The sequence below is a fragment of the Balaenoptera borealis genome (genome assembly GCF_965194805.1).
Source record: "Balaenoptera borealis genome assembly, chromosome: 7".
Classification (NCBI taxonomy): domain Eukaryota; kingdom Metazoa; phylum Chordata; class Mammalia; order Artiodactyla; family Balaenopteridae; genus Balaenoptera; species Balaenoptera borealis.
The window spans coordinates 108667739-108694506 of record NC_138864.1 but is presented as its reverse complement, the minus strand read 5'-3'; the positions used below and the strand labels follow the sequence as shown (position 1 = coordinate 108694506).

The 26768-nt window shown below is 33.4% G+C and overlaps 1 protein-coding gene across 6 annotated transcripts in view; it reads right to left on the bottom strand.

Moving 5' to 3' along the window:
• Positions 1-26768, bottom strand: part of MKLN1 (muskelin 1) — a 347577-nt gene that overhangs the window by 78860 nt on the left and 241949 nt on the right. For 4 of the 6 annotated variants that reach the window (XM_082399181.1, XM_082399182.1, XM_082399183.1 and 1 more), the window contains 4 exons: positions 21676-21785; positions 18799-18991; positions 3598-3675; positions 460-525 (listed from right to left, as the gene is read on the bottom strand). In XM_082399181.1, the coding sequence (XP_082255307.1) occupies positions 460-525; positions 3598-3675; positions 18799-18991; positions 21676-21785 (447 nt within the window). Of the gene's footprint in view, positions 1-459; positions 526-3597; positions 3676-18798; positions 18995-20141; positions 20159-21675; positions 21786-26768 lie in introns of those variants that run through there. The other 2 variants (XM_082399184.1, XM_082399185.1) reach the window with 2 other exon arrangements.

Below are 26768 nucleotides of genomic sequence, written 5' to 3'. Positions count from 1 at the left end.
CAATTTATGCATCTACCAACACTTAGGCTACTTAATTTTACATTCTCTCCCTCTAAAATATATCTTAATTCTCTTTTACTGCAACAATTCCCATATTATGGCATTAAAATATAAATGCACTAAAAATCCAGAAATACTCCACAGTATACTATGGAAATCAAACACATATAAAACTACACACACACACACACACACACACACACACACGGCTCTAAAGGGCTGCACATTACATTTCTTTTAGGTCATCTAATTTCATTTGTGCAGCAGCCTCCCCTCCCTGACGTGCCATTGCTTAGTTTAGGTTATACCTGTAGATAATGCCTATTTTCTTTGCTACTTGGTTATGGCCAATGACACTTAACTTGGTAAGGAATGGAAAGAAGCACATTTATGAGTACCTGATATTTAATAATGTATAATTTTTTAAAGAATTTGCTTTCCATTCCAAGTAGTCCTCACCTGTTTGAACATCAATAACCATCTGATGGCCTCCTCTCATTCCTGGTCGGTTATCTTCTCCATCACCTGAAGTAGAAACAATATTTTCTTTAAATGAATACCACAGAACAACTGCATATCCAGAGTAACTTCATTCATAAGTCTGTAATGAGTAGTGAAAATAACACACACTTATTCTTTCAATATTAAGAATAAGAGGACTTGTAAGAGACATAATATGACATAACTAAGTTTATAATAATTATCTTGCTCTTTTTTTCTAATTGCTTTCAGGCTCTTAATGCAACTGGAAGCTACTTTCAACTTATTTAGGACCAATGCCATAAATCAGCAAAGACACAGGATATTCCACAAAAATGTAAAATCTCTAAACTAGTGAAGTGACAAAGTGAAGATGGAAAACAATCACAGAACTAGATCACAGGTCTATAACTCCAGGCATGGTTTATTAGTATAATGAACATAAAACTAGCTACTGAAAATTAAGATGCTAGCAAGTTTTACATTAATGATAATTTCCTCACTGTATTAATTTTGTGCCAATATTTCAGAAATCATCTCCCACATAATCTACCAACTATTTTATTTGAGTAGTACTGTCTGACAAAATGTAAGATTTGCTTCCCTTTGATTCTTATTTACATCACAAAGCTTAATAGGCAGGTTTAAATATAATCAGTGAAAATTTTAAACCTCTGAAGGAGAAAACTATTGTTTAACTTATATTTATCTTACTTTATATCAGATCTTTTATATATGAAGATATAACAATTTCAACGGTTCAAAAGGTTACAGGATTCTAATGCCTTACTTGATGTAAACCAGAAAACCTGAGGTTTTCTTTGTAACTCTCCCATTAATTGAAATACTTTACTTTAGGTAATAACTTTCCCTGTATCAGCTTTCTCCTATGTAAAATAGGGAACATCCAATTTTTTTTTAAATTGTGTTTTTTAGGTAAAGGGCATTTTTATTTTTATTTTTTATTTATGTATTTTTTGGCCACGCCCTGCGGCATGCGGGATCTTAGTTCCCCAGCCAGGGATCAAACCCATGCCCCCTGCACTGGGAGCCCAGAGTCTTAACCACTGGACTGCCAGCAAAGTGCCGGGAACATCCAAATTTTACTAATTCCACAGGGGTATTATGAAAAAGACTGAAATGTCAGTTCTTGTATACTATAAATAAGATGCAAAACTGAAGCTGTATTCAAGCACTAAACATTCAGAAGTTTCCTGCAAATTCTTTCTCCTTTTTAATAGCTAGGCTTAGAATTTACAGCTCATTATTATTGAAGTTTCGCCCTTTTCTTCCTTCTTCCCCCAATTAGTAAAGTCAGTATTACCACTTTCAAGAACAGATTAAGAGGGACTTCCCTGGTGGCACAGTGGTTAAGAATCCGCCTGCCAATGCAGGGGACACGGGTTCGAGCCCTGGTCTGGGAAGATCCCACATGCCGCAGAGCAATTAAGCCCGTGCACCGCAACTACTGAAGCCTGCGTGCTCTAGGGCCCGCATGCTGCAACTACTGAAGCCTGAGCGCCTAGAGCCCATGCTATGCAACAAGAGAAGCTACCGCAATGAGAAGCCCGTGCACTGCAACGAAGAGTAGCCCCTGCTCACTGCAACTAGCGAAAGCCCGCATGCAGCAACGAAGACCCAATGCAGCCAAAAAAAAAAAAAAAAAAAAATTAAAAAGTAGGGACTTCCCTGGTGGTGCAGTGGTTAAGAATCCAGCTGCCAATGCAGGGGACACGGGTTTGAGCCCTGGTCTGGGAAGATCCCACATGCCGCAGAGCAACTAAGCCCGTGTGCCACAACTGCTGAGCCTGCTGCACTCTAGAGCCCGCAAGCCACAACTACTGAGCCCATGTGCCGCAACTACTGAAGCCCGCGCATCTAGAGCCTGTGCTGCGCAACGAGAGAAGCCACCGCAATGCAACAAAGAGGAGCCCCCACTTGCCGCAACTAGAGAAAGCCCGCACGCAGCAAGGAAGACCCAACGCAGCCAAAAATAAGTAAAATAAATTTTTAAAATAAATAAAGAAGACAGATATTTGATCATAAAAAAAAGAACAGACTGTCAGTATGTTTGCATTTTATATATTTAATTAATCCATTAGTTTTCAAATATACTAGTCTGTTTGCTACAACATGCACTTCTGAAGAAAATTACCTCATATATGACTGATAAAGCAGGAAAATGATGCTTATATAACTCAGAAATTATGGAGGTTCATAAGCAATTTTCTCCAGTATATTAATGTTTAACACTATTTGAGGAAAGCTTTCTCACACTTAAAATGAAGGCTTTAGCAATGTATGAAGACCACAGGAAAAAAGCTGACCATCCACAGAACTGCCTTCCTTTAATGCAAAGAGTTGCATTAAAGAACTGCTACTCTTTCCACTGTATTAACCATCTGACAAAGCAGTGAGTGCAGATGAAGACGTGACAAAAACTTCCCCCATATGAAAAGAAAGATTAATGAAGAATACCACACCCTAGGTCAGATTTTAAGTTTTGATAAAAATAGTCTTCATCAGAAGCAAATGTCCTTGAGAGTCTATAGCTCAAAGAAAGAAGAATGAGCCCCAGGGTTTAAAGCTCCAAAATCACTGTGATGCTCAATATAAATGCCTATAAAGATTTAACTGTACTAGTATTTATTTTTATTAGAATTGTTATTTTTTATTATTAGTATCTGGTTATATTAGTTTTTATCATTAGTATCTGACTATAAAGTTCCACAGATTTAGAATGGTATGTCCCATTTCTACTTCTCTCATAAGCCCTATTAACTTTTGTGAGCAATTTTGCAGAACTTTAGGTTTTTCAGGGACACGTTTGGGATTACAACACAATAGCCTATCATTTTATAGTGTCTCTATAAAAGCAGTTTATGATGGTATTCTGTGTAAAAAATGCCCAACCTTCTGTTATAGCAATAAAACAAAAAGGTTTAAAAGAAAAATTTAATATAATAAACTTCCTCTGCCATCTAGTTGAGGAACCTATGTCTTGTTTTAAACACCTGCTTTTCATTAATAGGGTACAGTTAAACTTGAGCTACCTTCGGATACATGAAACTGGGACATTAAAGGAAAAGCACCCACAACCTAGAAGGTAGGACTTACCTTTGGTGCTTTTGGGAATGATTTGACTCCATCGTGGCTTATATTCCTGTTGACTGATAAACTGATTGAACAAGCCATCTGCAAATATAAAAGAATGAGAGAGAATTACACCTTAACAGCTTACACTTTTTATTACAGCAAAAAAGACCAAAATGTAGATGCCTGCATTAAAGAAAATTACTAATATGTCACTAATACAATAGCACATTTTCATAAAATGTGTCAGTTCAGTTTTTATGCTACCTCAAATATAAATAGCAAAGTATCAGTTGACACAACCATGTAAACGAATTGTTTTAGTGGCAGCTCATACTAAACTTACTAAGTTTCCCCCATTTTTGTACTACTATACAAAAAAGCTAGAGAAGGAAATGGGAGCTCCAACAACTTTGGTCGAGGCCTTTGTCTTCAGGAAAAAAAACAACTAATCCTTTAAAGTGAAAATACCATTTTTAGAGTTTTCTTTGAGTACAAAACTACATAAAGATAAAAGTACCAGTAATAGTAATAGTATATTTATTGAATACTATATGTTAGAATCTGTGCTATCTTACTTATCTGATTTAATTCTAAAAACAGCCTTATGAATTGGGCATTATCATCTTCATTTTACAGATGTGGAAATGCATATTTAGAGAAATTAATGAATTTAACCCAAATCACACAGCTCTTGAGTGGTGGGGCTGGGACTCATGTTTCACTATGCTTTACTTACTTCATTAATAAATTCTAAATCTCCTTCTTAAGAGGAGTTGTTACAGTACAGTAACTAGTTGTTACACTAGGTACTACGATGGTCATGGAGACTGAACTCCCCACATACATCCATTCTACCCCAAATTATTATCAAGTCCTAATCCTGTGCCCCTCAACAAAGATTAGTTTAAGAATGGTATGAAACCCAATTCTGGCTAATGAAACATGAGGATCTCTGGCGGGGGGTCCGGGGGCCTTCAAGGAAATGTTTCCTTACTTTTAAATGACTCTACAGAGAAGAAAAATGTACTTTTGTTCCCCGGGAAATGTTCAGAATCTGTATGCAAATATACATCCCTGCTATAGCCCATTTGTAGAGGTCTGATAATGAAATCAACTCTATAATGATGACAGGGCAGAGAGAGATGAAGAAACTGGATCACTGAATTGACTAACCATGAAATTTACCTTATCTCTGGACTTCTTGTTATATGATAAAATAACATTTCCTTACTTTTTAAACTAGGGTTTGCTTTTACATGAACCCAAACAGATTATAATTTATAAAGTTACCTTTACTATAAATTCTGTCACTTTACTCTGATTTCAATCTGAATAAAGGATTCCCTTTTGCTTCATTTAGTCACTGAAAGCAAATACTTTTCCAAAGATTTTATAAGTAAAACTGTCTGTTCTCTGTGACTTGTGTACTTGCCAGAGACTGTGTAATTTACAAAAACCTCCCTAATCTCTTTCTTTTCTGGGTAATTATGAAACTCAGTCTTAACCACACCCTTCAGCTTTCAAGTCTTTCCAGATGGCTTTAACTGAAAACCTCTATCCCATAAACTCATCTAGTTTCTTTTTTTCTTTGCCCGTGGGACTTTAAAAAATTCTTGCAAAAAGAAAGTTCTCTCCTTCTTAAATTAGCACTCACAAATTAGCATTTATGTTTTAATTGTTAAAGTAAGGGGAACAAGTGGATTCACAACTTATTTTTGTGAGAGTGTTTCTATCATATCACCTACTCCCCCATGGGCTTTTCTGACAATTCTTGCCCCATCCAGCCTACTCTGGCCAATACTGGTTTACCATTACAAGAGCTGGAAATCTTTTCTTTTTTCAGATAAAATGTTGTGGGGCTCCTATTAATAGTAATGATAAGATGATAATAAAATATTAATCATAAATTTAGTATTATATAGAAGTAAAACACAGTAATTAAATTTTATTCCATTTTGTGAAAGGCACATAAAAGTTAAATGATCCTTTTTAAAAACCTTAAACAGAGAAGATAAAATTAATCAATATAAACAATGATTTTAAAATATTAATTCCACATAATGGCTAACTGAAGAGGAGAGAGAGAAAAAAGTAAAGATGGGAGTATATGGAAATGAGTAGAAAACTGAGGGAGATAAGAGAACTCAAGACATGAAAAATACAAAGCAAAAATAGAGACAATTAGAAAAGTAATAAATTTCATACTTTTTAATAGTGCCCAATTGCCATATTACCAAAGTGTCCCATACTAGTTAGTTACATGACTTTTGATAAGTCAAGCAAGTTCCTCATCTGCAAAACTGGTGTTTAGGAGTTGGATAGCGCCTGAGGTTCCTTCCAAATTGTGGCATACTAGGGTCCCACCACTGTTAGAACCAATATATTTACTCGAACTGTGTGTGTCTGGCTGATTCCACCTTAAGTTCCTCTTAGAAAAGTCTCCATCTCCTCTTTCCCCTTAAGTCTTCTGTGACTATTCTGAAAAAGAAATCACAATCCACTGGGGGAAATTCTTCTAAGAGCTCCTAAGGCAGTAATCACAGGAACAGTTACAATCTGATGAATGACCCCATTCCTGATCTTTAAAGTCATTCTGAACACTGCAGGTAAAATTAAATTCTCTAATTGTTTCTTCAACTAATCCTTCTATCCCCACTCTTAACTAACCTGAAAAACTTACAAATACTCTACCCATCAAGAGCTTCACAGTTTCTCTTCTAACAAACACAACTGTCCTATGAAAATATTGTCAGGAATTTTCAAGTAAAAAAAGCAAACTCTCAAACATTATACAATTTTTGTAAAATCATTTTGTAAACACACACACACAGATGAAAAGAAAAAACACTGACATACATCAAAAAGTTAAAAGTGATTTTCTTTGGTTGGCAGGATTAGGATGATTGTGATTTTTGGTTTTGGTTTTTGCCTTTGTACTTTTTTGTTTTCCCAATTTTTTTGCATTGAACTCTATTAATACTGGAAGAAAGGTCACAAAATAACTAGATATGTGGAATTCTTTTCTAAACTTTGGAAAAACTTTGTAACATATTGTTATTACCAATATAAACCATTTTCACATACTTTGTTACCCCTGAAATGTCTCTTCTTCAAGGGTCACTAGACACATTCACGTTTCTACAAGCAGTGCTTTGTACACTGACATTAGCTTGTTTTAACAAGGACAAAGAGAGCTAAATATGCACAAAGGATTTATGATCAAGCATGCAGAGGAAATTACTTCCAAAATTTAAACATTAAGTAATCCAAACTTAAAATATTAGAAATTATGATGATTTTACACTAGATACAATTAATCTTCTCTTGAATAATGACAGTTAATAGCATAACATCAGAGATGCTCAGTATATAATAAATGTTTAGATTGGAAAAAAGAGCAGGGGGTGGAGGGACTTTCCTAGCCACATGGTTGACATTTCCTTTGAGTCATCTTAATGTTACTAAGTTCCTTACATTACAACAAACTGTACATAAAACTCCTACCTCCAATAAAGCATATTCCTCGTACATAATGGCACCCTGACAAGTCACACCAATCTTGTACAGTAGTCAAGCAAACATTAAAAAAAAATTGCTTGGGGAACTTTTTGCCTCCTTCTGTCTCAAGTAAATTCCTTTTCTCTTCACTAGTCTAAAGTTCACACAACTCTTTGATATCTCTTACTTTTCCTTGGAGACTATTAGAAAACCTGAAGAAAATTATTTCAATATAGCATTATCAAATCTGGAAGTAACTCTCTAAAAAGATCTCACCAAAGAAGAAAGAGTTGACTTTTATTGCATACTTACTGTGTGCAAGACATCACAAAGGTTAACTCATTTACTCCTTAAAATAAATCTACACAATGGTCATTATTATTGCAAAGATTAGAAAATCAAGGTTCAGAGAAATTAATATCATGCCCAAAGACTCTAAACAAAAAGGTATAAAGCCCAATTCCAAAGTCTAAAATCTTTTCAACTCTTCATAGAATGCATGTAAATAAATATAAACACACAGATATAACTAACACACAAATAATAGGTTTTTAATTACAATCTAAGATTACACACTATAATAACAGATATAGCAAAATTTACCTATTCAATAGCACTTCAATAGACAGCAAAATTTACCTATTCAAAAGGAAGACTGGGAAACATAACTCACCATACCAGATCATTCTACTGCAATATTAAACTGATTATAATAAAAGAGGGATAAAACTAAAACAGTTGAAATATATCATAGTTAATTATAATTTAAAGGAAAAAATGTAATCTCCCTCTTAAATAAAGACCTACTGGTAACTGTGGCTAAAGTTTACTTTTTATGTTTCGTTTCTTCTCTGGAACACTGGTTTGTCACTACTCTAGATCACTTTCTTACCTTAAGTATTCATGTCATCTGGAAGTTGTTCCAGACAACAAATGGCTAGTTTGAGAAGCTAGCTGTTCTACCAAAAACCAAAATAAAAACAAAAACAAAACAAAACACCTCTTTTGGAGAAATCCTGGCTTACCATAAGACACAAAAGCTAGAAACATAAATTCCAGCCTTCTCACACCTCTCTACACCACTATTCAACTCTATTTAATTAACTTCTTGATACTTTCATTTTATAATATTAAACCATCTAATCACTCAAAATAAAAAATGACTTAAAAAACTATGTTGCACTTTGCAGAGAAACATGATAAATTAAAGATTACCCTCATTTAATCTATTACAATACATGTTATTGCCTCTTGCCAGGGAAACTGGGTTGTCAATAAATAGTCCAGATCAGATCTGGAGCAAGTTATATTTAGTAGCTATTTTCAATGAAATAACATGCTTAAGAATCTACTTTCATGCTCTCAAACAGAAAAGTAGTAATATAATGTTTATTAATATAATGTTTTCTTGGTGAACAGTCATTTCAAGTGCTAAAGAAACTTTATTTTTTAATAGAACAAATTAAATTTTTCAAAATCAAACAGTCATAAGCTTGAAATTCTTGAGGTGATCAATAAAAATGCTACAAACATTAAAGCAGGGTAAAGATTTTTTCAAAATACATTGCTTTCAGTTCCTTGTTTTAATGTTAAAGAACTCCCTTTCAAGGCCTAAAATCAAATGAAAAGCTGACACCTCTGCAGCCCAAATAATCTCCCCATGTTCCCTATATTTCTAATTCTTGAAAGGTCGCCTTTTGTTAGGTATGCTTACTTGCATATATTCTATATGATTCAGCAAAAAAACTGAGCTTTCTATTGAAACAATGACATTCTCATCTACAAAAATATGAAAACACCTCTTACATTGTTTTAAAAGTCTCAAAAGCAAAAAAGTAAGGCATTTAAATGTTTATGAACTATTTAAAAAAATTACTTCTGTATTTTAAGAACTCAGGCAGTTGCTAATATTTCTGTATGTCTACTTTTGACAAAAATCTAAAGCAGAAAATCAGAAGGGTCTGCCAAAAGTAAAACCATCCAAAAGAACTGAAAATATGACTTAGGAGAAATCACACTAAGACCTAGTTGCTAAGAATTTTCAAACTACTTAAAAGTCTCCCAGTCCAATACCATCTCATTTTTCCCCTATGATTATGACTATAATAACTAAACACGTTTCATACAGTCCTAATTAGGCACAAGCTGTTCTTGTCTCTAATGGTGAAAGTACATGATTTTTTTAAAGAAAAAAAATATATTCAAGCCTCATCCAAGATTAAAAAAAAAAAAACAGCACAGAATACAGTACTGCTGCCTACATCGAAACTTTTATCAAACTGATTTTTCACCAACACAGAGATTTTTTTTTTTTAAAGAAAAAACAAAAATTCACTTACAGGTACAGCATAAAAAAGTTTTTTATAGTTCAAGAATAATAATGGCTGGGTAAAAAAGATTTTTTTAAAAATTATGCATTTCAGCAGTTTGATTAAACTCTGAAAAGAGAAATACATGAATTATAACAATTTACATTACAACAATAAATATTGGGGAAACTGAACCAGTAAATATTTACTTGGATGGTAAAGCACGGTGGTAAGATGAACAGATTCAAATTTTAGCTCTGCCACTTACCAGCTATGCTGTCTTAGGCAAATTACTTAATCACTGACATTTATTAAATTGAAATAACAATAATATTTACCTAGAAAGTAGGTACAAGAATTAAATTAATTCATATATAGTGTTTATTAGAGTAGATGGCATATTGCCTTTGAATATATGAATAGTTATAATAATAAAGTAATATTTGGAACTATACTTGGCAAAAAACTAATAATTTTTTATGCACAAAATGAGAAATATGGTACAAAGGCAAACAGGAATTAAGAGAAGGAGGAGCAACTGAGGGGCAGGAATAATTTTTAAAAACTAGCTTGAAAGAGCTAGCCTTGAAGAATGAGTTGTAAGTGAATGGTGATAAAAAGGAAAAGTAATCAGGGAAGGGAATACAACATAAACAAAAGCACAAAGCCATGACCTAAATGGGAAGGAAATCCAAAAAAGAGGGGATATATGTATATGTATAGCTGATGCACTTTGCTGTACAGCAGAAACTAAAACAACATTGTTAGGCAACTATACTCCAATTAAAAAAAAGAAAAAAGCACAAAGGCATGAATGAACAGGAATTAGGGAAAGAAGCCATCTTTCAGGAAGCAGTCTGGTGAAAAAAAAAAAAAAGAGAGAGATTTTGCATTAGGAGTACTGCTGAGAAGAAACGGTGTCCCAAGAGAAAAGCAATACCATAAGGAAAAATCTTGCTGTTCTAGAACACAGTCTTAAGAACCTATTTAAAACAGGAAAACCTCATTTCATTCAAAGATTAATAAAACTCAAAAACAACCAACTCAGAATTTATATAAAGATATAAAAAGGAAAAGAAAAAAAAATTTAAGTGGCAAAAGAATCTGATTCAACAGAAAAATGTAGTCATGTAATTGATGAAAATGGCCAAACACTTTTCCATGAATATAAAAGTTAAGTAAGAAACTCCCTTTATAAAACATAAGCACAAATTAGAGATATAAACAGAAAACAGAGATATAAATAGTTGGAAGAGATATGGTATGACAACAAAGATAAATAAAACATGAATGTCAGAGTTGAAGGAAAAGAGGAAGAAAAACAAAACGAATACATAACAGAAATGAAGACCAAGATAAGAAGGAAAGAGAACACTATTAACAATATAGTAATGGAAAAGAGAGAAAGAATTTAGAGAAGGTTGAAAAATTAAACATAAATGTGCAATTAAAATGAGAAAATAAAAGATATACATCTAACTGAAAGAAAACAAAAATACATAATAGTTAACAGGGTCACCACACTGGAGTTGCCCTGTTTATAGAACTATAAAATAATCTAAAATGAAGATATGTTTAATATATTTAAATATTTAAACAGCCATAGGCAAAAAGAGAGATTGCATTCAAAAGAGCAATAGTTGAAACTCGCAACAATGGAAACTGGTTAACAGTGAAATGACATCCAAAATGTATTAGGGGAAGATAACTGTCAATCTAGAATTCTATACCCAGCGAAAATATCCTTCAAGAAAAGAGACAAATGTTCAAGCAAACAAAAACTGAGAGAATTAATCTGCATTAGAAGAAATGCTAAAGGATGTGCTTAAGGCAGAAGGAATATGATCTTAGGTATAAAATCAAAGATTCAAATAGTAGTGAAGAGCAAAAAAATTAGTAAATATTTGGGTAAAATTAATGGACACTGTATAAAACAAGAATAGTAATATCTTCTAGGGTCTTTGAATATGGTATCAAAATAAAGAACAACAATAGCATATGAGTTGGAAGGTAAGTAGATGGGAGTTCAAAGTCCGCTAAGTCTTTGTACTGATAAATTTTGTTAAGGATGTATATTTGTGGTTATTTATAGACTCACCATAAGTAAAATACAGAGTGTGTTACTTCCAAATAAATAAAGAAAAAAATGAAAAGATTAAAAAGTTTAAAAAGGTAAGAGACAACAACCAAAAATAAGAAATAAAGGACATGACAAAATATATTAAGTAAAATGGTAGGTTTGAACCCATATATTTACCAGTAATTCAATCATGTAAATGAAATAAATGTTCAAATCAAAAGAAGCAGAGTTTTTAAAAAACAATTAAATTTACAAGAGATACTTCTTCAAAAAAAGGATACAGAAAGCTTGAAATTAAAAGATGGAAAAAGATATGTTATGTAAATACCAAATGAAAGCAGATATATTAATGTAAGATAATTTACAACTTAAGGCAACAACATTAGTAGAGATAAAAACACACTTAAAGATAAAAGATTTCATTCAAAATAAAAGAATTTAAAATTTGTATGCATCTAGAAACATAGCTTCAAAATATACGAAGCAAAAACTGACAGAATTATAAGAAGAGAAAATTCCATAATCATAGTAGGAAGTGTTAACACATTTTTCTTAGTAATTGAGAGAATGACAGAAAACATTATTGGTAAAGCAGATTTATGCAACATGATTAGCAAACCGGACCAACTGGACATATATAGAACATTGCAGTAACAACTAAAGAACTGGATTTCTGTCTAAGTGTACCTAATATGTTTATAAAAATTGACCAAAGTGGGCCATATGGTAAGTCTTATCAAATTTCAAAGAACTGGAATAGTACAAAATATGTACTCTGACCACTATGCATTTGTGCCAGAAATTAGTAATGAGGAAAAGAGCCAGAAAATCTTTATGTATTTGGAAATTAAAAACTATATTTCTATATAACTATGACTCACAAAAGAGCAATATCATTTCCTAGTGAAATTACTGAACTGGACAAAAATGAAAACACTTCATAGCACAACTGAAAAATAAGAAGAAGGAAATTTATATCCTTTAATGCATATATGGGGAAATAACAAAGTCTGAAAATTAATAAGCTAAGCATCAATCTCAATAAATTATAAAATGCATATTAATCTCAAAGAGAGAAAGAAGACAACATCAAATACAGAGCATAAGCCAAGGACATAAAAGTTAACATAAAGAATCAACAAACCAGAAGTTGGTTCCCTCAAAAGATCACTGAACTTGCTAAGCTTATGGTGAAAGCAATAGACTGGGGGGACTTCCCTGGTGGAGCAATGGTTAAGAATCCGCCTGCCAATGCAGGGGACACGGGTTCAATCCCTGGTCCTGGAAGATCCCACATGCCGCGGAGCAACTAAGCCCATGTGCCACAACTACTGAGCCTGCACTCTAGAGCCTGCGAGCCACAACTACTGAAGCCCGCGTGCCTAGAGCCCGTGCTCCGCAACAAGAGAAGCCACCGCAATGAGAAGCCCGTGCACTGCAACAAAGAGTAGCCCCGCTCGCCGCAACGAACACCCAACACAGCCAAAAATAAATAAATAAAATAAATAAATTTATTAAAAAAAAAAAAAGAAAGTAATGGATTGGGGAGGGAGAAAGAATTCATAAATAACCAATATAAGGAATGAAAAAAAGACACATCTCAAGAAATTCTACAAACATTAAACAGATAATAAGGGGATATTAGGTACAGTTTCACATCCATAAGTTTGAAATTTTAGATGAAACTGAAACAAACTACTAGAAAACTGTAATTTGTTAAAGCTCAATCAACCAACCAAACAACTCTGAATAGTCCTACGAAGTTTAAAGAAACTGAATTGGTAAGCTAAAAATATTTCTGAAAGCAAATCTCAAGCACAGATAGCTCAATGGTAAATTCAACCAAGCATTTAAGAAAGAAATAATTCACATCTTACATTTATTCAGAAAATAGGAAGAAAAGGTTAACTCCTCAACACATTATGTGAAATTAGCCTAATAATGATACTAAACCTGAACAGGAAGGTATGAGAAAGAAAAGCCACAAGGTCAACCTTATTAACAAAAATACTTGGAAGAATTCTAACAAAACATTAGTCAATCTAAACCCAAAATAAATTTTAAAAATACATAACAAAGTTAAGTATATATGAGGTTTAACATTAGAAAATCAATTACTATGATTTCATATATTAATAGGGTAGGAAAATCATATCACAAAAGGTAGAGAAAAAGTGGCAAAATCCAATATCCATTCATGACACAAACTCTTAGGAATCTTGGAATCTGATACAGAATCTCCAAAAACCCCAGATCAAAAATATATTTAACAATGAAATGTAAAAAGCATTTCTTCTGGGATCATGAACTACACAGGGTTATCCACTATAATTATGCCATGGCAATCTTTTACTAAAGATCCTGGCAGAGATTAAACACAAGGGGGAAAAAGGCATCAGGGTTGGAAAGAAAAATGTGTCATTATGCCTAAGTACAGCTGACCCTTGAACAAGACAGGTTTGAACCGCACATGTCCACCTATATGTGGATGTTTTTTCCAATAAATATATTAGAAAATTTTTTGGAGATTTGCAACAGTTTGAAAAAACTCGCAGATGAACCACACAGCCTAGAAATGTCAAGAAAATTAAGAAAAGGTGAGGTAAGTCATGAATGCATAAAATATGTAGGTACTACTCTATCCATATTTATACAGGCATAAGGTGAGTGCTATTTAATATAAAATTAATAACGTGTTGGTTTTCCTACTGGTTTATAACTTTGTTTTCAAAGAATTACGTTACTGTACAGTATGCCTCCCTCCCACCCTCTCTCAACTGGAGAAACTATCAGCCTATCATCAGAGGTAAATAGTTTTTAGAAAATATAACAATGTTTCCAATACTGTATTATAAATATGACTAATACTGTATGCCATAAAAATTTTACAATTCATTCATTAGCATAAAGACTAAGCTATTGTGAAGCAATTGTATCAATTACACTAGACTACAGTAAAGCAATCATATTGCTGCTGCTTCATTACCAATGCATGAATTGTTAGACCTGTAAACAAATATGAATTTCTTTTTCCACATTAACTTTCATCTTTGATGTCTAGTGTTAGTAATACATATAATACTTACACAGTGTTCTGTATCATTAAGACAATATTGACAGAAGTACTGACAATTTATCTTGTAAACAGATAGTGTAAACTTATGATATTAATAAACATAGTACATACTGTAAATGTTTTCTCTTCCTTATGGTTTTCTTAATAACATTTTCTTTACTGTAGCTTATTTTATTGTCGGAATACAGTATATGTATGTAACATATAACATATGTGTTAATTGACTGTTCATGTTATCGGTAAGGCTTTCAGTCAACAGTAGGCTATAGTAGTTAAGTTCTGGGGGAATCAGTTACACGTGGATTTTCAACTGTGCAAGCAGTAGGACGGGGGAGGGAGAGCTGGTGCCCCTAACCCCCACGCTGTTTAAGGGTCAACTGTTATTTTAAACTGAATGAAAATGAAAACAACGTAGCAAAATTTGTGAGATACAACTAAAGCAGTGCTTAAGGGAAATTCTTAACACCAAATGCTTACATTAGAAAAGAAGAATCTCTAATGGCTTCAGCTTTCATATTAAGAAACTAGGAAAAGAAGAGCAAATTAAAACCAAAGTATGTGGAAAAAAGGAAATAATAAAGATACAGAAATCAATTAAATAGAGAGAAAAGATAAAACAAAGAAACCAAGAGCTGTTTTCTTAAAATAAAACTGATAGATCTCTAGCCAGACTACCAAGAAATGAAAGACAAAAATTACCAGTATCAAGAAGATGATATGACATAAAGGACAATAATGGAATATAAACAACTTTATGCCAGTAAATTCATCAATTTAGGTGAAATGGGCACATTCCTCAAAAGACACAAACTACCAATATTCCCTCAATAAGAAACAGAACATAAATAGCCCGATATCTATTAACAATACTAAATTTGTAGTTAAAAACCTTGCCACAAAGGTAACTCCAACAAGATTTGAGATCTCAGAAAGATTCTAAGGAGAGGGAAATAGGCCTACCATATAATTAACAACTATGGCATAAACCAAGGTATGGGAAGGGAGAGATACAGGGTGGGGTGGGGGTGGGCAGGAGTGTGGGGTGGAGTAGAGAAAAAAGAAAGGAGGAGGGGAAGAGGGAAGAAGGGAGGGAGGGAGAGAGATAAAGACCTCAAGTTTAAACTTTAGGACTACTTTATTAAACTTCAAACTTTATCTCCCCCTTGTCTCACAAAAGCAAACTTTTATTTCATTAACAAATAAGATAAACACTGCAAAGGGAGGTTTTCTTTAAGTATTTTCTGTTCCTGGGTGATTACTTTTGCCTATCATCACTGGATTCTACCTTTTTTCCCTGGCATTGTCAAAGAGGAAGTAGCAATGATTGGTTCAGGCATCACCTCTAATGAAATTAAACGTAAATGTAGGGATGTTTCTAGGCAAATAGGAAGCGTATTAGAGAAATAAATACAGCCCAACACTTTCTTAAAATATAGACCATACTTGAAGAAGAGCACACTAATATACCAAATACACTAAAAGTAGTTTTTGTTTCCTCCACTGTAAGAAATTTGAAAGATGCTTCTGATTCCCTAGACTTTCTTATTTACCAGGCAGGAACTTCTTACCCTTCTCTTCTATGTTTTTAATGGAGCAAAAGCCAAAAAACTTTGCAGTGTTTACTTCCTTATTTGTTCAACAAATCATCATCAGTGCAGTCAGCAGCAAACTGAACAACCCTGGAAGGAATGTTTATTAACTAAACACTGTTCCAAGCCAGTGAGGAGTATAAAAAGTATGACTTGGCTGTTAAGTCTCAAGAATAGTTACTATCAATTTTCCTAAACTTGGTTTCTTCCTAGAGTCAGAAGGATAAGTTAAGTCTCTGCAGTAGCAGAGTTGCACATGATGTTAAGAGCTTCTCGTAAATGAGTATATTGCTAAAGAGACAGTTTTAAAACCTGTTTTTAGCTAACTAATTACACAAAGTTGCTGATGGTTCTGTTGTTTACTTTACCTTAACAAAATATTAAATGCCTTAAAGATTTAAAACAAAACAAAAAAACCATAAAATTACTTGTGCCTTCTTCATCCTATAGTTAAAAAATACAGAATTCATGCTCAGAAATGGCACACACACACACACACACACACACACACACACACACACACACATATATACTTTCATTAGTGGCATTTTGATGGTTTGGTAAGAGATTATTATATATGTTCTATTTGGGTATACTCCAAAGTATATTCTATTTCAAACACAGTAATCATTTATTTGCAAGTATCATCATCAATTAAATAAACAGTAACAATATACAAGGCTGAGAGGCAGGTTTGTTATTATAACACAATGGAGCTGCAAGCAATTCATTTTGAGTTAACTTTAAATTTATAAACTCAAAGAAGGCAGTACTGGTTCTGTTTTCTCTAGCTGTAAAATATTCAACCAATATCTGATAAATGAGTAACTAATACTAATAAATGATAGTGATAAGACTAAAATATATGAAAACAGAGCACTGAGAAAGTCTATTATTCTTTATTTCTTTCTATAAAAAGAATAGAATTTCTATACAACTTTGTATCATTCTACAAGTTTCATAATTCAGCATTAAGCTGTTTTCACTCACAATGCTTCTGACTCCAAATGTGTGGGTCTTCTCCTTACACCAACCATTTCTCCAATTCTCTGACTCCAACTTGGTATCCAACCGAGAATCAATTCAATTCTGACACTATCTACCTGGAGTCAGTGTCAGATCTCACAAGTTAAAGGGCTCAGTTCCACAAGACTATCCCCACTTCAGATGCTAATCACAAACCCCGAGCCACTGGTACTTCTGACCTACCAGCTGTAAATTGGGGGTTCCCACAACCCCCACTCAGGTTCGATAATGCTAGAGTAACCACAGATTTCAGGAAAGCACTTTACTTACTATCACTGGTTTATTATAAAGGATACAAGTCTGAAACAGCCAAATGGAAGAAAGATGTAGGGCAAGGTACAGGGTGTGCGTGTGTGTGTGTGTGTGTGTGTGTGTGTATGTGTGTGTGTAGGGCAAGGTACAGGGGGTGTGTGTGTGTGTGTGTGTAGGGCAAGGTACAGGGTGTGTGTGTGTGTGTGTGTGTGTGTGTGTGTAGGGCAAGGTGCAGGGTGTGTGTGTGTGTGTGTAGGGCAAGGTACAGGGTGTGTGTATGTGTGTGTCTGTGTGTGTGTGTGTGTAGCTTCCATGACCTCTTGGGGCAAGCTCTCTGAACCCCTCGGTTTAGGGCTTTTTTAGAGGTTCCATTATGTAGGCATGATTAAGACATGGTTTTAGGTGATTGAACACCATCTCTGACCCTGCTCCTCTCCCCAGAGGTCAGGGGTGGGGTTGAAAGTTTCAGCCCTCTAATCACATGGTTTGATCTTTCTGGAGATCTGAAGCTATCTAGGGACTCCAGCCACCAGTCATCTCAGCATACAAAAGACACTCATCACCCGCAGATCCCAAGGGTTCTAGGAGCTGTGTGCCAGGAAAGAGAAAAGACCAAATATTTACTTTTTATTATACCACAGCACCTACTCTGTTCTTTGTTACTATGAAAGTGTAGATTTTTTTAAAAGGATGCTACTCTATACAGCAACAACAGAGTTCCTTATTTTAAATAACAAAACATACCAGACCTTAAATATTCAATTGGTGTCATCCTCCAAAACAATTACTTTGGGAGATTATATTATGTTCCAATATTCACATTTCTTTCGGAGCCAGAATACAGGCTACCCAAGAAAATCAGCAATTATGTAGCATCCACATCACACAGACGATGTTTCCAATACAAATCTCCTCATTCATTATTAACTGTACACTAATAAAATTTTTTGGCTTATCCAAGCACTCCTCACCCCCAAATTACACTATTAAAAAAAATGACAATTTGCTATCAACAAAAATATGTAAAGGAATAGGTCACTGATACTGAAGGCAACATTAAAGGACTTTTTCTAAGTGGTTCAGTGCTAATCAATGTTAGCATTTGTAAGTGCATGGTTTTCCAAGATGACAACTTAAATTTAGATATGTGAGTTCAAGTATGTTACTTTCTTATTTTTCAAGTCTCCTTATTACATTATGGACCTGTCTTACATAAAGTAAGTCCTTAAATCAAGGAGCTAACATCTTTACAGAGTAAAAAGATGGGGGGGAAAAAAAGAAAGAAAGAAACTAAGAACTGGCATAAACCTATATTCTTTTAAAACACCTGTTTCTTGTATATACTTAAAATCACCCTAATAACCAATCTAAGTTTACATGTTTATGACATACCATTTACAGCTTTTTCAATCAATTCTTCACAAGCATCAAAATCACCCTTCAGTACCAACTTATCGTGCAGATCTGTTAACATGGGATGTTCCAGGGCAATCTTGGTTTTCTTTTGCAGTGATTCAAAGGCCTCTGTATAGTTATGTTGTCTAAAGTGTTTTAGGCAAAGGCGAATAGCTTCCTGTTCACGGTACTACTGGAACACAAGAGAAGGTATGAAAAGAAGAGATTTGGTTAGTTATTACTGTAGGAAACAGTAAGTGATAATTACTAACGTAAAGTGAGCATTTACTAAGCATTAACTAAGTATACTAAGCATAACTAAGCACTGTACTAACCCTATTCATTAGTATCATTATTATTTCCACTATTAAATGGCAAAACTGAAGCTTAGTCAATTGTAATAACTCACCAAAGGTCGCAAAGTATATAGCAGAAAGATATTAAAGAGATGAACGTATACAGATATATCAGGCATGTATTTCATGAAGATAAAAGATATTAAAAGATGAAACCAGGCCTAATTCTAGAGCCTGAACTTTTAAGAAAAGAACCAGAAAAACTATTTATCAAAGCTTACTTAAGATGGTAAAAATGATAACTTCCAAGGCTTTTACTAATCAGATAACAATGTTGGTACTGAATGCACAGAAACCACTAAATAATATACATAAATGTTTATGCTCTTTGTTCTCGGTTCTTAGTAATAAGTTATTACTTGAATGACAAATATTACAAATGTTCATGTATTTCAAATTCACAAACAGGTTTTATGATTCAAAATCATCAGAAAGAGACTATTTAAAGTTTTATAATTTTTTTTTCTAAACCTGGGCTATGTCATCGATTAAACAGCTATAAAGTAAAAATCTCAGTTAATTACAATCCCAAAAGAAATATTCAATTTACTAAATCTCCCCCCTAAAAGGATGAATGCCAAAAAACAAGCTCATATAAAGAATTTAAAAGAAAATTTAATTCAAGAATATGTTATGAGATTTCTACAATTTCCTAACTAAGAATTAATAAAATAAACTGATGACACAGAAGCAGTGCAAAATAACCAAGCAAAAATACAATTTACTTGTAAGCCTTACTCTTTAATAGGCAGGAAAATTTACAAGACCTGAAACACTAATCACTTTACAGTCTCTGATTTTTTTATTAATAAAAGGTCAGCAAAACATTTTTCCTTAAACACTCTAGTTAACTAATATTTTCCCTCATCAAATAACAAAAGAATGATTCTGTATCCAAACTAACTTCACATTAATAGTTTCTTATGCTTGGCCTCTAAATAAAGATTTATCCTAACTATCTGGAACCATATTAAACAATAATACCTTTTTATCATGTTGACTTTAGGAGTATGAATCACATCCGCATTTTAAATTTTCTATCAGGCTGCATACAGATACATAGTAGGAGAGGATTTATGAAACGAAATTATAATGCTTTGAAAAAGGATTGAAATTCAAAGAGGGTGAAGACTTTAATTTCTAGAGGTTCACAATAAATAGAGAGAACTTGACAAGTGAATGATTGAACAATTTTAAGTTCTCAAATATAATCTGTCCACAATATTGGGGGGAAAAGGTGAAATTTGCAGCTTCCTACAATATCAAGAGATTTGTGAGTATATTAAAGAAAACACATGTACACATCATAGACTAAAGAGAAAAAAAATCTTTAAGTATCAGAAAAGCTTACTCATTATTTTTTTAAGAAGAAACAATAGAATTTAGAATATTATAAGTATATACTAAGCACTATTATGTGTATAACACTGTAAAGGTGATTTTTAATGTTTAAAAATATCATCTCTACCTTGAAAGAATTTACAATATTACAGGTAATCCAAGAATATATATAAAACATATAGAAAATACAAAAAGCCAGCATCTATTTTAAATTGAATATAACCGAATGCCAAAAATAAATCAGTCAAACAGAAAGTTCCTCAATTAAGCTGACCAGAAAAGGGCTGAAATTCTATACAAAAAAAATCTTAGGAAGAACCTATATTGCTTCTCAATTGCCTATGAGTTGACAATTCAGCCCTATCTGCTAATAAAGATATCAGGAAATAGTGATTAGACTAAAGCTTTATCATTCCCCTAACAAGAAATAGTCCTCCCCCCAGAAACACATAGCCAAAAGAGTCAAATAGATATACGTCAGAAACACAGGTGAAGCATTAAGGTGTTCAAAAAAATCAAAGACCTATTTCTCAATAATTTAAATTCACATTTTTCAGGCTGCATTTATTGTATAAAATGACCTATGAATAAAATTATTAAATATCACCTTTATACTCCCTGTAAGAATAAGATCATAATATTTATAGAAACTATTTCAAATTTTAGTTAAAAGGAAAAGTAAATATTCCTATTTTACTCAACACAAACACAATGGAGGAATATATAATAAAAGCAATCCGGAACCAAAACTATCCCACTAAAAACTATGTTTAAATGTTTCTATCAATATAGGTTAAAAACAAAATTCAGAGACAGATGGGTATAATAATGTAATAGCAGACTCTGGTGCCAGACTGCCTCAGTTGATATACTGCCCTGAGCACTTTACAACTGTGTGGCCTTAGGCAAAATACTTAACCTGTGTTCCACTTCATCACCTGTAATATATGGATAATAACTGTACCTATCTCATAGAGTAGCAATGAGTAAGTAAGTGATAAAGAAGCTTAGAACCTGGAAAACGTAAATGCTTAATAAATGTTGATTAATCTTTATAACTATTATTACTATTCTCAATATTTTAAATTATTCTCAATTAAGACAAGAGAGTGACACAATTCTCTCTTTATTATAGGCACTTGAAGCATGAAATCAGGATTTTAAAATACAGTCCTACCTTACTATACCAGTTGAGACAGGGTTGTACTACATCGGGATCATCAATGCCACTAAGTTCAACATACCAGATGCTAAAGTTAAAGCTGGGTCCCCACGATAAGAGTGGAACTTTGAGGAGAAAAAAAAGAAAGAAAAAGAAAAAAAATTAACATAGTTCAAATAAAACTTTAGCAAAGTAAAATCACTATTCAAACTTATTAGGATTCATTCAACAAATTTACTGAATACTTTCTATATCCCCAGCACTGCACTATTGGGCACTGGGGCCACAGTAGCAAAAAGAAACATATGATCCATGCCATCATGAGGTCGCTTTAATTATAAAAACACTGAAGATAAATCCAAAGTGGTCATTTATCTATCCCCCAAAAAACAGGACCAGGGTTAGATGATTTAGCAGGTAAATTTTACCAAACCCACAAGAAACAAATAATTACTATATAATTTAAACTGTATCACAGCACAGAAAGAGACTGAAAGTTCAATTACTTATCAAAGTGGCATAACCTGGAAAACAAAACCAGAAGAGAAAGGTTTTAAGGACAATCTCAGCTATGAGTATATATTCAAAATTTTAAAAAATAATAATTTTTTTAAAAGGCTGCAAAAAAATTCTATCAGATTTTCACTGTAACTAAATAGAGTTCATTCCAGGAATGGACGGTTGGTTCAACAGGAGCAACATTAATGTAATTCACTATGTTAACAAAGTAAAAGAGAAACACATTTGATTACTTCAACAGATGCTAAGAGCAAACTAAAAAAATTTACTTAAAAAAAAAAAAACTCAATATATAAGGAATAGAAGGCAAAAGAAAACTTTGTTACCTAGATTTTTTTTTAAGTATCAAAAACCTCAAAAAAACCCAAAAAACCAAAACCAAAACTAATGGAGAAACATTAAGTATTCGCACTCAAGTCAGGAACAAGACAAAGAGGCCCAATATCTGTATTACCCAACGCTATGTGGGAGATCCTAGCTAATGCAATCAGGAAAAAAATTTGCAAATTAAGAAAAAATATTATCACTTGAAGATGGTATAGCTTATCTACCTAAAAGATTCAAGAGATTTAACTGAAAAACTTTTAAAGTTTGTATGCAAGGTACACATGAAAATCAACTTTCCCTGTATCTAGAAAACCCAACTAGAAAAGGTAATGAAAAAAGTCTCCTTTGTAATAGCAAAAAAAGCTTAAAATATCTTAGAATAAAGTTTAAAATACACAAGAAAATAAAATTTTAAAACATAAAAATTTTACTTAATATGTTCCTAGATGGGAAAACTCAGTTGTAAACATATTAATTCCCCTCAAATTAATTATAAATTTAATGTAGTCTCATAATCCTAATGGTATATATCCAACTTTTTTCTTGACATGTAACCAGACAAGCTGATCTGAAAAAAATCAGTAACACAAAATACCTAAAATAATATAAATAATAAGAAAATAAACATACTAAAAGATACAGTAATTATAAGTTTGATATTAGCAAAGGAAAACGAAGTAAAATCACTGGAGCAGAAGAGTGTATCCAAAAATCTCTCAAGGATCCAGAGGAATTTAACATAGGATGAAGATAACATTTCATATCAGTAATGACAGGATAGAGTAGAGGTTTTTAACCTGTGATCCATGGGCTCCTGGGGATCCCCACAACCCTTTTAGGAGGTCCCATGTGGTCAAAACTATTTTTCATAATAAGACTAGGGCTTTACAGCCTTTTTTTTTTTTTTAACTGTACTGACATTTGCACTCATGGTGCAAAGGCAATGCTGAATAAAACTGCTGGCATCTTGGTAGTGCCACAAAAAGTAGCATGAAAGTGTCCCAGTATTTCTTAATACAGTATGAATTGAACTGTATTCCTTACCATCACACACCTGCAGTTAAAAAACAAAAAGACAATTCATTTAAGAATGTCTCTGATGATGTGTAAGAATTAATTTTAATAAATTCCTATCATTAAGTACACATCACTTTAATATTCTGTGTGATACAATGGAAAGTACACATAAAGTACTTTTGCTGCATACCAAAGCATGAAGGCTGTCTCAAGAAAAAGAACCTGTATAAGCTGAGTTGTGAGCTGAATTAGCCACTGAAATAGCCCTTAAAAGAAAAACTGACAATCTATGATTATTTAGATTTGGGTATTTGACAGATGTTTACCTGTCATTTCAAGGATAACAAATGACAGTTTTGTTGCCAAGGATAAAATTCAAACCTTTGAGGAAAAATTAGAATTTTGGAAAATTAGTATTCACCATTGTGAACTTAGCTACTACCCAGTACTTTTCTGATGAGATTGGTGGTGATAATAACGTGTGATTTTTTAAAAAATATTATATAATGAAATGTTCCAACATTTGAAAGATGTGCATAACTTAGGGAATCATATTGTCTAAATGACCAACGAATGATTTTACAAAACCATGCATGGATGAAAGACTGATTCTAAGACAGGCCAATGGATTTTAATATAACATTGACATGGTTCAGGCTGAGAAATGCAACTACGTTTAAGAAACTAACACTTGCCAATTTTTGATTAAGTATCAAAACAGAATATCCACAATATCTGATATCAGGTCTACTTATCTCCAAGTCCACTGCTCTTTTCTAGCATATCAGACTCAGTGAAGAGCTAAGATGTACTAAGTCAGATGCTTTCCTATTCTGTCTTCTAAAGGAAGCTGTGTGAGTCAAGACAGAAGCAACAGGAACCAGTCATTAGGATATATGCAGGACTCCTGGGATGTTTAATATGGCCTTCAGTTTATATGTGCAAACAACACAAATTTCAAAAAGGTTTATACCAACGAATACTGAATTATCATCACTGTTTTGGTGTTCATTTCTTCATGTAGCAGTACCATTTAAAAAGTGTACTACTATATCACAGCAATAACCATTAAGTAATATAAAAGTCAGAATAAAACAGGATTCGAAACCCAAGGCCCCAAGAACACAGTCTGTAACTGTGACCAGAGACATATAATATTAGTTAGTGATCTGAGATCCATTCTCAAGTTCCAGGTCCAAGTTCAATAAAATTAGGAGGAAAAAAAATCTTCCTACTATACCTATTCAAGTCAGTAAAACGTTCATTTATTAAATCCTTTGAAGCAACTGTGGGAGGGACGTTAAGTAGGCAGTCATCTCACAAGATCATATATTAGATGAATGAAGAGTACAGTTAATTTTTAACAGACTGAAGGCATATATACAGAATGAGCAGAATGATATACACCCATTTCAAATTTTACCAATGATTTTTGATGGCATTAACAACACTAATACTGCATATTAGACATACTCCATATTATGTATCAGAAACCTAAATGTGAATTGGAGCTCCAAGCACACCTTCTTCGCTCCCTAATGAAAGATGCCTTTGCTCTCACCTCAAAAAAAAGATTAGAAACTCCTAATACACATCCCAAGGCTAAGAGTTTGTATCCTAAGAATTCAACCATCAGTTTTTCCAATGGGATAATCAGACAAGGACACGATCAGGATCAGTGCCTCTCATACGTTTTCCATAAAACGGCATGCATAGAAAATGATAAGATATTTAGTACACAAGCATACTAGGCTGCAGGATTTGGCAACTGTACGATTGGTGGGGGTCAACATCTCAACACAATTAAACATATATGTGGTACATTCAATATGCTTTGGTATTATCACTTGGGACGCTACTGTCTAGACAGCTAAACAGCTCTTAGAAGATGCTAGTACTTTTAAGATCAGCTTCTGGAAGATCTTAAAAATTTAAGATTAACCACTCTGAAAGAGTGCATCTATTCTACTTACAGATTAATAAGTACACAAAGCACTTAGCACAGTAACTGGCACATGGTAAGTACTCAATAAATGTTAGCTATTATTATTAGCTCTCATTACTATATTAATTTTCTTCCTTTTTAAATTTATTTTTTTATTGGAGTATAACTGCTTTACAATGTTGTGTTAGTTTCTGCTGTACAATGAATACACTGTATGTATACCTATATCCCCTCCCTCTTGGACCTCCCTCCCTGCCCCCCATCCCACCCATCTAGGTCATCACAGAGCACTGAGCTGAGCTTCCTGTGCTATATATTTATAGCATGTTCCCACTAGCTATACTTTTAAAATGTTACCTTTCCACATGCTCTCATGAAGGCCACCATCAGGGCACCTTCCCGCTGCCCCTCCCCACCCCACCCCCCCACCCCCAGAAGATACAGTACTCATCCAGCCAAAGCTAAAGCTTCTCTGAAGCTCCCACACCCATCCAGGCTGCAAAAATCCAAAAAATTCATAGAAATCCAAGTCATCCCTCTACCAAAAACCAGGACTCCTCCAGAATCCTTCCAAGAATCAGTACCTCCTTCTGCCTTCAAATCACCTTCTTATTTCCTGATATAACTTTTATCTTGGCTATGAATCAAGATATAAACCTTTCTAGTCATCTATAACCAATACTCTCATCCCATTCAACTTTATGTTTTCAGTCATCTGATCTAATCTCCCACTGAGGTTTTCCCTTCCAAACCTTTAACTTGCTCTCTTGAATCTGGTCTCCCAATCAACAACCCTCCTTCTTTACTAAGTTTTCTTTTTACTTACAAACCTTACCCGAAACCAAGCTTCTTCCTAAGGCCAACTCTCAACTTCCACACTAAGCCCTATCAAAGATTTCACTCCAACATGGGGTCTTTGGCTTTTTTGTGTGGTGAACCCCCCTTGGCTATTCAGTGAACCCTGTGACCCAATCCCTCTAAGATTTAAATGTAAAATGAAAAATACATAAGATTACAGAGTAAGCAAACTGTATTGAAATATACTTATAAAAATAATGAAGATACAAAATTATGATATAGAAATATATATGCTTTTTCATTAACACATTAGATAAGAAGATCTAGTGGCAGGTCTAATAATTATCATAATTTCAAAGTTATGATGATATTTGCCACAGTGTAATGTGATGGGAAATATTTATAACTTCTATCTGTGACAAGTCACAGGTATTGCTAATACTATGAGTTATTGCCTATATTCATAATTGAAGGAAATGCGAAGTACATTTGTTAGAGGTTA